This window comes from Pongo pygmaeus, chromosome 20, assembly GCF_028885625.2.
Source record: "Pongo pygmaeus isolate AG05252 chromosome 20, NHGRI_mPonPyg2-v2.0_pri, whole genome shotgun sequence".
Lineage (NCBI taxonomy): Eukaryota > Metazoa > Chordata > Mammalia > Primates > Hominidae > Pongo > Pongo pygmaeus.
This window is the reverse complement of record NC_072393.2, coordinates 63,758,369-63,771,865: the sequence shown is the minus strand read 5'-3', so window position 1 is coordinate 63,771,865 and position 13,497 is coordinate 63,758,369. Positions and strand designations below refer to the sequence as shown.

The 13,497-nt window shown below is 47.6% G+C and overlaps 1 protein-coding gene across 2 annotated transcripts in view; it reads right to left on the bottom strand.

The window, feature by feature from the left end:
• ZNF264 (zinc finger protein 264) overlaps positions 1-12,969 on the bottom strand; it is a 32,461-nt gene extending 19,492 nt beyond the window's left edge. Inside the window, exons 1-2 of one of the 2 annotated variants that reach the window (XM_054463255.2) lie at positions 10,909-12,969; positions 8,855-8,981 (exon numbers count right to left, since the gene is read on the bottom strand). In XM_054463255.2, the coding sequence (XP_054319230.1) occupies positions 8,855-8,981; positions 10,909-10,941 (160 nt within the window). In that variant the 5' untranslated portion in view covers positions 10,942-12,969. The remainder of the gene's footprint in view (positions 1-8,854; positions 8,982-10,908) is intronic. The other variant, XM_054463256.2, reaches the window with a different exon arrangement.
• Positions 12,970-13,497: the final 528 nt, after the last annotated feature.

Genomic DNA, 13,497 nt, shown 5'->3' with positions numbered 1-13,497 from the left:
CTAAATCAACCCAGGGCCAGGTGCCAGACAACTAGAGATAGTCCCTATGCCCCAAACCTCACTGAAATTACTCAAACTAGCCAGCTCTAAACTGTTTACCATGCCCTGTCTTGCTTTTCCAGAAGAAACGCAATACATAGGGAAAACTCTCTCTAATCATGTTTTTCTCTACTCTCACACCATGACAATACAGAACAAGACTTCTGTGACCAAATGTGTGGGGGGTTTTCCCCAAACTCCAAGCAGCAGACACCAGCGGGGGGTGTCCTCTAATTCTGTTCCCATACTATCCACGCAGGGATAGCTTCAGATCCCACAGGTTGAGGGCTGAGTCCACAAGCCTGCCCCACCCTACACTCCAGTCACAAGTCCAGGCCTCCAAAATGTCTGACTAATGGACTTTCAGTTGGGGCTCCCACGACCCCCTCTTTGGGTTCAACTAATTTGTTGGAGCAGCTCACGGAACTCAAGGAAACACTCATGTTTACCAGTGTATTATAAAGAATATTGCAAAGGATACAGATGAAGAGACTCCTAGGGCAAGGTGCGGGGGAAGGGGCACAGAGCTTCCATGCCCTTCCCGGGGGGACCACCTGGAAGCTCACTCAACTGTGACCTCTTGGAGTCTTTATGGAAGCTTCGAAACATCAACATTCCTTTCCGAGGGTATAGGGTTGGACTCACTCATAAGACCCACAGTCAGAAAGGTGGAGGAACGTTAGAGCGAAAGGAGGGCAGGAGGTCAGAGGCCTGTCCCTGAGGCCTAACATATCCAACATTTTAACAAAAGGGCTATGGGGGTTATGAACCAGGAACGGTGGACAAAAACCAGTATGTATCAGAATACCACACCCAGTTAAAGGCTTTCTCCTCCCTTGTGCTTCCAGCTGTATCCCTATGAGGCCCAGCATATGCCCTCTTCTTTCACGAATTGTAAATAATAAATTCTTCTTTCAATGTTATTAACCTCTCTGTGTCATCACTAAGTCACTGCTATAAATTAAAATCCCATGGGTACAAATTTGCTTTTTTTTGAGACAGGGTCTCACTCTGTCGCCCAGGCTGGAGTGCAGTGGTGTGATCATGGCTAACTGCAGCCTCTACTTCCCAGGCTCAGGCAATCTTCCCTGTCTCAGCCTCTGGAGTAGCTGGGACTACAGGCATGTGCCACCACGCCCAGATAATTTTTTTGATTTTTTTTGTAGAGGCTGGGTCTCACTTTATTGCCCAGGCTGGTCTCAAACTCCTGGGCTCAAGCAACCCTCTTGCCTCCCATACTGCTGGGATTACAGGCATGAGCTACCACACTTGGCCCACAGGTACAAATTAATACAACTGGTGCACCCAGCAGGCTGACTGTGCTCATGGGAAGGTTGAAGATCAGCTCACTAACGGATTGTACCACACAGAAAGTTCTGCCCAGGGAAGGCTGCGAGATGCTGGCAGCCTTGTGCTTCAGCTGCATCTGGCATTTGCTGCCATGGGTTTCTGGCCTAAAGTGCTGTAGGAATCCTAAAGGAGTGCTCCTCAGATCCTTCCAGTGTTTAAAGATGCCACAGTCTAGATATGCAAGGGCAGTAATTCCCCAGCTGGCACCATTCTGGGACAGACTGATCTCCTTAGTCTACTTTTCCAACATAAATACACCTAGTTTCTGGGTTGGTTTACAGGGTAATGTACAAGGCTGAGGCTCCTCACAAAAGGTAGTGAGGAGAGACTTCCTCTGATGGACTGTGTTGGGATACAAGTCCAATCAACCAAGCCAACACCAAAGTCACTGGTGGGCTGCTTAACTGAGTTATTTATTCTCTCTTCCCATCCTGTAAGAGACTAGTCATTTAGCAGGGGACTGATTACACTTGGGACAGAGGCTATACCAGGGAGACGCAGCTGCCTAGAGGCATCAAACCTCTTCCTCTCCCCAGCTTCTTTTTACTACCCAGGGACAGAAACTAAGATCCACTACTTCTGGATGCCAAAAGCCTAAAACACAAAGAGAGAAATTATGAAAAAAAGAAAAAGGCAGCTACAAACCCAAGGGGCAGAAAAAAGAAAGTGAACTTTTAAACCTTATGTACCATACAAATGCCAGGCCTAGCAAACATAATACCACCCTTATTTAGTCTTAAAAACTATATATATAAATATAAATATCTTCACATAAATAAGTTGTGTATATATACATACAATAAGTAAATTAAAACAATGTCCATAATTTGATCCAATTAGAAATCCAGCATTTATATACTAATGTTTATAACAAATCATATATGGTAATTATATATAGCACATATATAACAAATGTATAAAAAAAATTTTATTATAAAAAGTAAAGGGTGGGTGTGATGGCTCACGCCTGTAATCCAGCACTTTGGGAGGCTGAGGCGGGTGGATCACTTCAGCTCAGGAGTTTGAGGCGAGCCTGGCCAACATGGCAAAATCCTGTCTTTAATAAAAATACAAAAATGAACTGGGTGTGGTGGCACACACCTGTAGTCCCAGCTACTTAGGTGGCTGAAGCATGAGAATTGCTTGAACCTAGGAGGCAAAGGCAGTGAGCCAAGACTGTGCCACTGTATTCCAACCTGGGCAAGAGAGCGAGACAGAAAAAGTAAAGAAAAGAAAACAAAAGAAAAGGAAAAGAGAAAAGACAAGACAAGACAAGACACATGACACAAGAGACGAGACACAAGAGACAAAGACAAAGAAAAAGACAAGACCCAAAGGTCGGAGTTGGGGCAGGGGGGGTTGGTAAAACAGGGTACTGAGTGGCTTTTTTTTTTTTTTTCAATTTATTTTAGAGACAGGGTCTCACTATGTTGCCCAGGCTTTGTCTTAAACGTCTAGGCTCACGTGATCCTCCCAACTTGGCCTCCCAAAGTGCTGGGATGGCATTTGGGGATGGCAAAAAAGGTTCAGCAGAGTTTACAAGCTCAGTGTCCCCAGCTTCATCACGGTCCTCCCACACACCCCTATTCCAAGTTTCAGGGTCCCATTCTTTTCCAATCGGTGCCCTCACTTTAACAGTAGACACCCGGTGAGGCTGTGCATGCACCTTTTGTTGCAGGTCAGCCACTCACATGACTAGCTTATGTCTGTTTTTCCACAATTTCAGCTCTTTCTCTACAGGAGATAAGACTCACTCAGGGCAAACTTAGCAGATTTGAGGCTTAGTATCTGCTTCTGAAGCCGGGAGTTAGAATCCCTGAGTTCATCATTTTCTTTTTTTTTTTTTTTTTTAGGAGTGGAGGTTTAATAGGCAGAAGAAAGAGAAAGGAAAATGGCATCCCCAGTAGTGGCAACATCCTCTCCCCGACCCATGCTGCCATCAGCCTTTCCACCTTTGTCTGAGGAGATAAACCCTGTGCTGCCTGAGGCAACAGTGATGGCCTCCCCTGAGGCAGTTGCCAGGCAAAATAATATCGATTCTCCTCTAGCACCCTCAACACCTTTGCTTGCTTCTAGACCTGTAACTAAAGTCCCGATGGGCCCACAGAGGTGAGGTTCAGAGTGTGACCCATGGGGAGGTAAGCTACACTTGAAAGGAATTGAGTTTTCTAATTTATATAACCAGAAATCTGGAGAACAGGCACGGGAATGGATATTAAGGGTGTGGGATAATGCTGGCAGGAACATACAGATGCATCAGGCTAAATTTATTGATTTGGGTTCACTAAGTAGGGATCCTGCATTTAATGTTGCAGCCTGAGGAGTTAAAAAAGGTTCCAATAGCTTATTTGTTTGGCTAGCTGAAATATGGATTAAAAGATGGCCCATCATGGGTGAGCTGGGAATGCTTGATCTCCCTTGGTCTAACGTAGAGGAAGAGATCCAAAGGCTTAGGGAGATTGGGATGATGGAGTGGATTAGTCACTTTAGACCTACTCATCCCAGCTGGGAGGGTCCAGAAGACATAACCTTAACCAATGGCTTGCAAAATAGATTTGCGAGGGCAGCACCTGCATCTTTGAAGAGCCCTGTAATTGCCAGATCCAGCAGTTGGAATTTCAGTCACTCACCTACAAAAATTTAAATACATTGGGAATAATTGGATCCCGAGGTGGCAGGGGCCAAGTGGTGGCACTCAACCATCAAAGGCAAGGTAGGCATAGCTATCATAATGGACAACAGAGACAAAGCAGCAATCAGAATAGTCTGACTAATGCAGATCTCTGGCATTGGCTAATTAATCACAGTGTTCCTAGAAATGAAACTGATAGGAAGCCTACTGCAATCCTACTTAATTTATATAAGCAGAAAACTTCCAGATTGAATGGACAAAAGACTAATTTGAATTACAAAAACAGAGAATCATGGCCCCTCAATCAATTTCCAGACTTGGGCTAGTTTACAGACCCAGAACCCCTTGAATGAAAGGGAGGCCAGGTCCCTTGAGGAAGGACCCCACTACACTACTGACAATTTATGCTGTTAATCTTTCTCTCATCCTTCCCTAAGGAGACCTCTGGCTTTTTACCAGGGTAACTGTGCACTGGGGAAAGGGAAATGATCAGGCATTTCGGGGACTACAGTACACTGGCTCTGAGCTGACGTTGATTCCAGGGGACCCAAAACATCATTGTGGTCCTCCAGTTGAAGCAGGGGCTTATGGAGGTCAGGAGTTTTAGCTCAGGCCTGACTTACAGTGGGTCCAGTGGGTCCCCAGACTCAATCTGTGGTCATTTTCCCAGTGCCAGAATGCGTAACAGGCACAGACATACTTAGCAGCTGGCAGAACCGCCACACTGGCTCCCTGTTAGGGTAAAGGCTATTATGGTGGGAAAGGCCAAATGGAAGCCATTAGAGCCACCTCTACCTAGAAAAATAGTAAATCAAAAACAGTATCACATCCCTGGAGGGACTGTGGAGATTGGTGCCACCATCAAGGACTTGAACGACGCAGGGATGGTGATTCCCACCACACCCCCATTCAACTCTTCCATCTGGCCTGAGCAGAAGACAGACGGATCTTAGAGAATGACCGTGAATTATAGAAAGCTTAACCAGGTGGTGGCTGCAATTGCAGCTGCTATACCAGATGTGGTTTCATTGCTTGAGCAAATTAACACATCTCCTGGTACCTGGTATGCAGCTGCTGACTTGGCAAATGCCTTTTTCTCCATTCCTGTCCATAAGGCCCACCAGAAGCAATTTGCCTTCAGCTGGCAAAGCCAGCAATATACCCCTAGAGTTGATACCCTAGGGGCCTATCAACTCTCCGGCTTTGTATCGTAATCTTATTCAGAGAGACCTTGATCACTTTTTGCTTCTACAAGATATCACATTGGTCCATTACATTTATGACATTATGCCAATTGGATCCAGTGAGCAAGAAGTAGCAAACACACTGGACTTACTGGTAAGATATCTGTGTGCCAGAGGATGGGAAATAAATCTGACTAAAATTTAGGGACCTTCTACCTCAGTAAAATTTCTAGGGGTCCAGTGGTGTGTGGCCTGTCAAGATATGCCTTCTAAGGTGAAGAGTAAGTTGCTGCATTTGGTCCCTCCTACAATCAAGAAAGAGGCACAATGCCTAGTGGGCCTATTTGGTTTTTGGAGGCAACACATTCCTCATTTGGGTATGCCATTCCAGCCCATTTATCGAGTGACCCAAATGGCTGCCAGTTTTGAGTGGGATCCAGAACAGGAGAAGGCTCTGCAACAGGCAGGTCTAGGCTGCTGTGCAAGCTGCTCTGCCACTAGGCCCATAAGACCCAGCAGATCCAATGGTGCTTGAGGTGTCAGTGGCAGATAGGGATGCTGTTCGGAGCCTTTGGCAGGCCCCCATACAGGTGAATCACAGCGAAGGCCTCTAGGATTTTGGAGCAAGGCCCTGCCATCTTCTGCAGATAACTACTCTCCTTTTGAGAGACAGCTCTTGGCCTGTTACACTATGGGTCATCAAATCACCATGCAACCTGAACTGCCTACCATGAACTGGGTGGGTGCCTTCTGACCCAGCTAGCCATAAAGTGGGTCATGCACAGCAGCATTCCATCATCAGATGAAAGTGGTATATATGTGATTGGGCGCAAGTGGATCCTGAAGGCACAAGTAAGTTACATGAGGAAGTGGCTCAAATGCCCATGGACTCCACTCCTGCCACCCCACCTTCTCTCCCCCAGCCTGCACCGATGGCCTCATGGGAAGTTCCCTATGATCAGTTGACAGAGGAAGAGAAGACTAGGGCCTGGTTCACAGATGGTTCTGTATGATATGCAGGAACCACCTGAAAGTGGACAGCTGCAACACTACAGCCCCTTTCTAGGACATCCCTGTGGGAGAGTGGCGAAGGGAAATTTCCCGGTGGGCAGAACTTGGAGCAGTGCATGTGGCTGTGCACTTTCCATGGAAGGAGAAATGAGAAGATGTGTGAACAACACTGAGCCCTCAATATGGCACCATCCCTCGGGGTGATCAGCCAGCTACCTGGTGGCAGGTTGATTATATTGGACCTCTTCCATCATGGAAAGGGCAGAGGTCTGTCCTCACTAGAATAGACACTTACTCTGGATATGGGTTTGCTTATCCTGCACGCAATGCTTCTGCCAAGACTACCATTCATGGACTCATGGAATGCCTTATCCACCGTAATGGTATTCCACACGGCATTGCCTCTGACCAAGGCACTCACTTTATGGCTAAAGAAGTGTAGCAGCGGGCTCATGCTCACAGAATTCACTGGTCTTACCATGTTCCCCATAGTCCTGAAGCAACTGGATTGATAGAACGGTGGAATGACCTTTTGAAGTCACAATTACTCCAACTAGTGACAATACTTTGCAGGGCTGGGCCAAAGTTCTCCAGTAGGCCATGTATGCTCTGAATTAGCGTCCAATATATGGTAATGTTTCTCCCATAGCCAGGATTCATGGGTCCAGGAATCAAGGGGTGGAAGTGCAAATGGCACCACTTAACATCACCCCTAGTGATCAACTAGCAAAATTTTGCTTCCTATTCCCGCGACATTACATTCTGTTGGCCTAGAAGTCTTAGTTTCAGAGGGAGGAATGCTGCCACCAGGATACACAACGATTCCATTAAACTGGAAGTTAAGATTGCCACCTGGACACTTTAGGCTCCTCCTACCTTTAAGTCAATAGGCTAAGAAGGGAGTTATGGTGTTGGCTGGGACGACTGACCCAGACTATCAAGATGAAATCAGTCTACTACTCCACAATGGAGTTAAGGAAGAGTATACATGGAATACAGAAGATCCATTAGGGCATCTCTTAGTATTACCATGCCCTGTGATTAAGGTCAATGGGAAGCTACAACAGCCCAATCCAGGCAGGACTACAAATGGCCCAGACCCTTCAGGAATGAAGGTTTGGGTCACTCCACCAGGAAAAAAACCATGACCTGCTGAGGTGCTTGCTGAAGGCAAACTGAATACAGAATGTGCAGAAGAAGATAGTCATTAATACCAACCACAACCAAGTGACCAGTTGCAGAAATGAGGACTGTAATTGTTGTTATTTCCTCCTTCTTTTATTAAAAACATGTTTGTGATGTATACACTTGTACTAAGAAAACATCTGCATTTTATTTCCTTTATCATGTGACGTAAGATTTACTGACTTCATATCAGCATTTAAGTATTGCTACCTTTATATAATAGCACTTGGGTCGGGGATTAGTGTGTTTCGGTTACATGAAGGATGGTTGTATTATGTTAAGCATAATTATGACCTTATTATTGTCTTTATTTGAAGATTATGTATGATCTCAGGAGATGTGTATGGGTTCAAGTTGACAAGGGATGGAGTTGTGATGGTTAACAGCTAGGTTCAGCTAGGGGCCTGCCCCATGTTGAAGGCTTCACATCCTGTGTTAACATAGTGACGAGAAGTCCCTAGCTCCAAACACTTAAAACGGACACTTGACAGCTGTTACCTCAAAAACATCATTTCATTTATCTGAACCTTTATTTCTGGATCAATACAATAATACTTCCCACCAGTAACAGTTGTTAAATTTAAAGAGAAAGTATTCAATGCTCAGTGTGCTCTGGGATTTTTATTAATGTGTCAACTTGATTGGATTGAAGGATGCAACGTATTGATCCTGGGTGTGTCTGTGAGGGTGCTTCCAAAAGAGATTAACATTTGAGTCAGTGGGCTGGGAAAGGCAGACCCACCCTTAATCTGGGTGGGCACCATCTAATCAGTTGCCATCGAGGCCAGCATATAAAGTAGGCAGAAATACATGAAAAGACTAGACTGGCCTAGCCTACCAGCCTACATCTTTCTCCCATGCTGAATGCTTCCTGCCCTTGAACATTGGACACCAAGTTCTTCAGCTTTGGGACTTGGACTGGCTTCCTTGCTCCTCAGCTTGCAGACGGCCTACTGTGGGACCTTGTAATCGTGAGTTAATACTACTTAATAAACTGTCCTTTTTATATATATCTATTCTATTAGTTCTGTCCCTTTAGAGAATCCTAACACAGGTGGCCACTCTTGTCTTGAACTCACTAAGGCAGAAAAAGCCATAGAGAATAGACGTGACATGAGCAGACCCACACAGAGAAGCCAGGACACCATCGTGGTGGTTCTCAGTTCCTACACCAGCCCCTCATGAGGCACAGCTGAAAATTACCTTTGAGTTTCCAAAACACCCCATTTCCTTTTACCACCTTCTCCTTTGGCTGGGAGCCAAAGAGTACCCTGTCTTTAGCCCAGAGATATAGGGAGACCAGGTAGGAAGAGGTTAGTGTAGAAAATGACTAAAGCTGTGGGAAAGAGGCAAGGTTCCAGAGGCCTTCTTGTGCAGCCAGGCCTGGAGTCAGAAGGTAGAATGAAGGAAGTGGCAGGTCACCTGCATGGTGAAGGGGGAAGGGAGGCCTTACCCAGAGACACCAAGAGCCCACAGTTTTCCAGCATCACCTCCTGGTACAGGGTCCGCTGGGCTAGGTCCAGCTGCCCCCACTCCTCCTTGGTGAAAGTCACAGCCACATCATCAAAGGTCACAGACACCTGGAAAGTCAAACAGAATTAGTAGTATTGGCCTTTCAGCTTCTGAATGAGATCACAGATTGTGCTCCACTGGAAAAGGTGTACAGTGATGGCAGCCTGAATCACAGAGTACCTCCCGAGGGCCTAGCTCTGTGCTGGGCTCAAGAGGGAAGATAGATGCTTTGAACATAATGCCAGAGTAAAGGAGAGAAGCCTCCTATTTAACAGCCATTAGAGAATGACACAGGACAACGGAAACTTGTGGACTGTGAAATACAGAAACTAAGGGCTCTAAAACGATAGGGAAATGGGGAAATGGTAATAATAGCAATAATGGTTACAACAGCAGTACCTGAGTCTCACTGGTCCAGCTAGGTGCCTGCCCCATGTTGAAGGCTTCACATCCTGTGTTAACACAGAGACTAGAACTTCCTAGCTCCAAATACTTGAAACTGACACTTGACAGCTCTTACCTCAAAGACAGCATTTCATTTCTCTGAGCCTTGATTTCTGGATCAATACAATAACACTTCCCACCAGTAACAGTTGTTAAATTTAAAGTATTCAACGCTCAGTGTGCTCTGGGATTTTTATTAATCCTTCCACAGCCCCTGCAGTCAACACCATCATCACCTTCACAGTCAGCGACTTCATGCTAAGGAAGCGCTATCAATTCACCCAGTCACACATCTCACCACCATAGATAGGATCTAAACATGGGGTTACTACGATTCACGGTCTAACAGTGTAACTCCAACACTCCCCCAACATCAAAGCAAATCTAATGAGATGAAGTTATAAGCATTTCCACTCATTTCTGACATTAAGTCCATTTCAATTAGCCCTGAAAAACGTATCTGTGGGCCGGGCATGGTGGCTCATGCGTGTAATCCCAGCACTTTGGGAGGTCGAGGTGGGCGGATCGCTTGAGGCCAGGAGTTGAAGACCAGCCTGGCAAATATGGTGAAACCCAGTCTCTACTAAAAATACAAAAATCAGCCAGGTGTGGTAGTGCATGCCTGTAATCCCAACTACTCAGGAGGCTGGGGCAGGGGAATTGCTTGAACCTGGGAGGCAGAGACTGCAGTGAGCTAAGATTGCACCACTGTACTCCAGCCTGGGCGACAGAGCGAGACCCTGTCTCAAAACAAAAAAAAAGTATGCGAACACGGGCACAAAAAGCTCAGCATTCCTCACTGACTCCACAGAGCGGCACTGGAAGGGCTGCATCTACTTGGGGAACGACAGGCTCCAGACCAGCTTCCCATGCTCTCTGGGATCTCCCTGGGTCTCCCAGATCCCCCAAGGAAATTCCACAATGAACCAACCATCGGCCTCTTTCCTTGCTGGGTTCCGACAGAACTTGTCTCTGACGCCAGGATACTTTGGGGCCACGGAACAGGAGCGGCCAAGAATAATGCAGGCTGTAGCGATGAGAGTAAGGGCATCTGACTGGCCACAATGTCTGCAGTAGTTGCGGATGGCTAGAACATCCAGGAAAAGACCACACACTCTTGCCCTCCACGTCTCAGCGGCCGCAGGAAAACCATGGCAACCTTACACACCCTCCTGAGCCTTCTTAAACATACAATATACCGTGTCTCTGCTCGCGCATTTGTCGGCCTGCTACTGCCCTGCCCTCCCCTTCCCCCCTCAGGCCCCCAATTCATGCTGGAATGAGACCTGGTCCACCAGAGGATGCTTGAAGGCCAAGGATGATGGGAGTCCCCAGAGGAAGCATCATTCACTCAACAACCTACGGAGCTCCTTCTAGTAGGCCCAACAATCCTTAGGGCCAGGTATAAATTAAGTAGCAAACCAGCTCCACACACCAAAGCGAACGACGACTGCGAAGACAAATCCAGGGGATACCTGGGCTCCCACCCACTTCTGGAACCGCCTCAGCGCTGGCAAGGAAGCGGCAACCGCGAAGCCACCGTCCACTCACCTGGGCCCGGTCCGTCAGCACCGCTGCCGCCATCACGTCACCCCCTGGGCCGCAGAGCTGGGACAGAGGAGCCCCGGGCGGCCTGACGGACCCCACCTATGCCCGGCCCTGGCCGGTTGCCCGGGGCTTCCAGGCGCGCTCAGGGCCGCCGCCTCCTCGGTGGCAACGGCGTTCCAGACGCAGGGCCGCCGCCTCCTCGGTGGCAACCGCGTTCCAGACCCAGGGCGCCGCCCCTGGCGACCGCCGGGCTGAAGGGCGGGGGAGGAGAGACCGTAGCTTGACGGCGACCCAGGAACAAACCCGCGGAAGGGGTCAGGCTCGTACAAAGGTGCGGCGGGGATTCCTATCCTACTCTCCTGCTCTGTCCTGACTAGGTACCTGCAAAGCGGCCCCGACCGGGGCCCTCAGTGGCTACAGACTTCTCCAGACAGAAGAGCAGAGGAAAATGGCGTCCGCAGCGAGCAACCCGGAAGTCCCGCCCCCACCGGCGTGAGCCGTCGGAAACGTCCCCGTCCTAGGCCGTCATTGGCCCAGCTCCCGCCGTACGCATAATGCACAGCCTTCTAAGTAGTGTAGTTTTCCTCATGTGTTCAACAGTGGGAGGAACGCTTCACCGCGCAAGTTTTCCTCCCAGGGAAAGGCACTCCAGGACCTGAGGAGACGCTCCAGACCCACCTCTTTACGGTGGGCACAACTCGAGGGGAAGGATGGAGGGAGGGAACCGAGGGGCAAGGGTTACATTGCATTCTTCTCTCGGGAAAATCGGAGCTCGGGAGACAGGCGATTTCCTTCAGGTCAGGGCACAGGCAAAGGCGCAGAACTGGGTCCTCAGCTCGCCTGGCGACTGACCCCCTTTCAGATCCCTCCTCCCCGGATCATCATCTTGGAAGACACAAAAAAGCCGAATGATCATCTGGAAGCCCTGCCCCGACACGTTGTGTGCGCCAACTGCCCTCTTTTGGGCCTTCTTTGGACCAGCACAGCCTCCACGTGATGCAGGGAGTCATGTATTTGGCCCAGACCACACAAAAAGTGGATTTGCCCACTTCTGAGGTGGGGAGGCTGCAAGTGGAGGAGGCTCGGAGGCTCAGGATCGTTAGTTTGAAATGTCTACAGAACCACAAAGTATCACTGTCACAGGCAATTCAACTTATGACTGAATGTTGGAAGAAGGTTTGAGCATGAATATATGAATTTAGGAGTTACCTTACACTGTTATTTCAAGTCATGATACTGAGTGAGACCATCAAGGCAATGCATGTAGATGGAGAAGAAAATATACAGAGCATGAGCCAGGGACCAAGTCTACATCATTAAATGGTTGATGACAATATTACCAGAAAGGCCAGGTCCTTGCATCTAGATCCTGCTGCTTGCTGCACAGAAGGCCAATCAGCAAGACAATGAGCATTGTCAGGGATGAAGGCTTTATTCAGTGCTGCAGCTGAGGAAAATGGGAGATCAATCTCAAATCCCTTTCCTCAACTGACTAAAACTAGGGGTTTATACATCAGGGAAGAAGTGTAACTATGTTTGAGAAAACAGGAATTAGGAAGGGGTAGGGAAGAGGAATGGGTCAACAGGCAGCAGATGGTCAGTTAGGCAATCATGATGGGTAAGGGGTGTAGCATCTTGTTTTTCCAGATATGGTAATCCAGTAAGTTTCAGTTTCTTTATACTATCTGGGAGGCCTGATGCTTGGTTTCCTGAGAAAGGAAATCAGATAAGACAAAAGTGTCTTGAGTTTTAGGAAGGGGAGGCTCAATGTCTATAATGTGTTGATTCAAAAGAAACCATAAATATCAGTTCTATGGGACATTGGAGCTGGTTTCAGTTCCCGGTTTCTATTTATCAATTCCTCAATCATGGGGAATCTGGATGTGATCTTTCTGGCTGCTTTATGCTGAGGAGGGGTATTGTGGGTGGCTGCATACCATAGATGACCATGTGGCCACTCAGATTAACTCAAAGGTTAATCTAACACTATAGTTTTCTTTTCTTTCTTTCTTTCTTTTTTTTTTTTTTTGAGACAGAGTTTTGTTCTTTCACCTAGGCTGGAGTGCAGTGGCACGATCTCCGCTCACTGCAACCTCTGCCTCCTAGGTTCAAGCGATCCTCCTGCCTCAGCTTCCCGAGTAGCTGGGATTACAGGTGCCCACCACCACGCCTGGCTAATTTTTGTATTTTTAGTAGAGATGGGGTTTCACCATGTTGGCCAGGCTGGTCTCAAACTCCTGACCTCATGATCTGCCCACCTCAGCCTCCCAAAGTGCTGGGATTACAGGCGTGAGCCACTGCACCTGGCAGCACTATAGTTTTCTTTGGAAACACAGTTTTTCTCTGTCTAGTCCCTGACTTCCATCAAAGGCAAATCACAGCAGGAACAACTTACCTGGAAAACAAGCTTCAGTCCCACCATACTTATCCAAAGTACAGCAAGAATCACTGTTTACACAATTCCTCCTAAATTGGCTTTGCTGGAACCCCTCATAAGGAATCTCTCAGACTCAACACCCAAAGACCTCTTAAGCCCAGCCAAAGATCTGTCTGCATCTGCAAATACCTGCATGAATTGGGTGAAACTCGTTT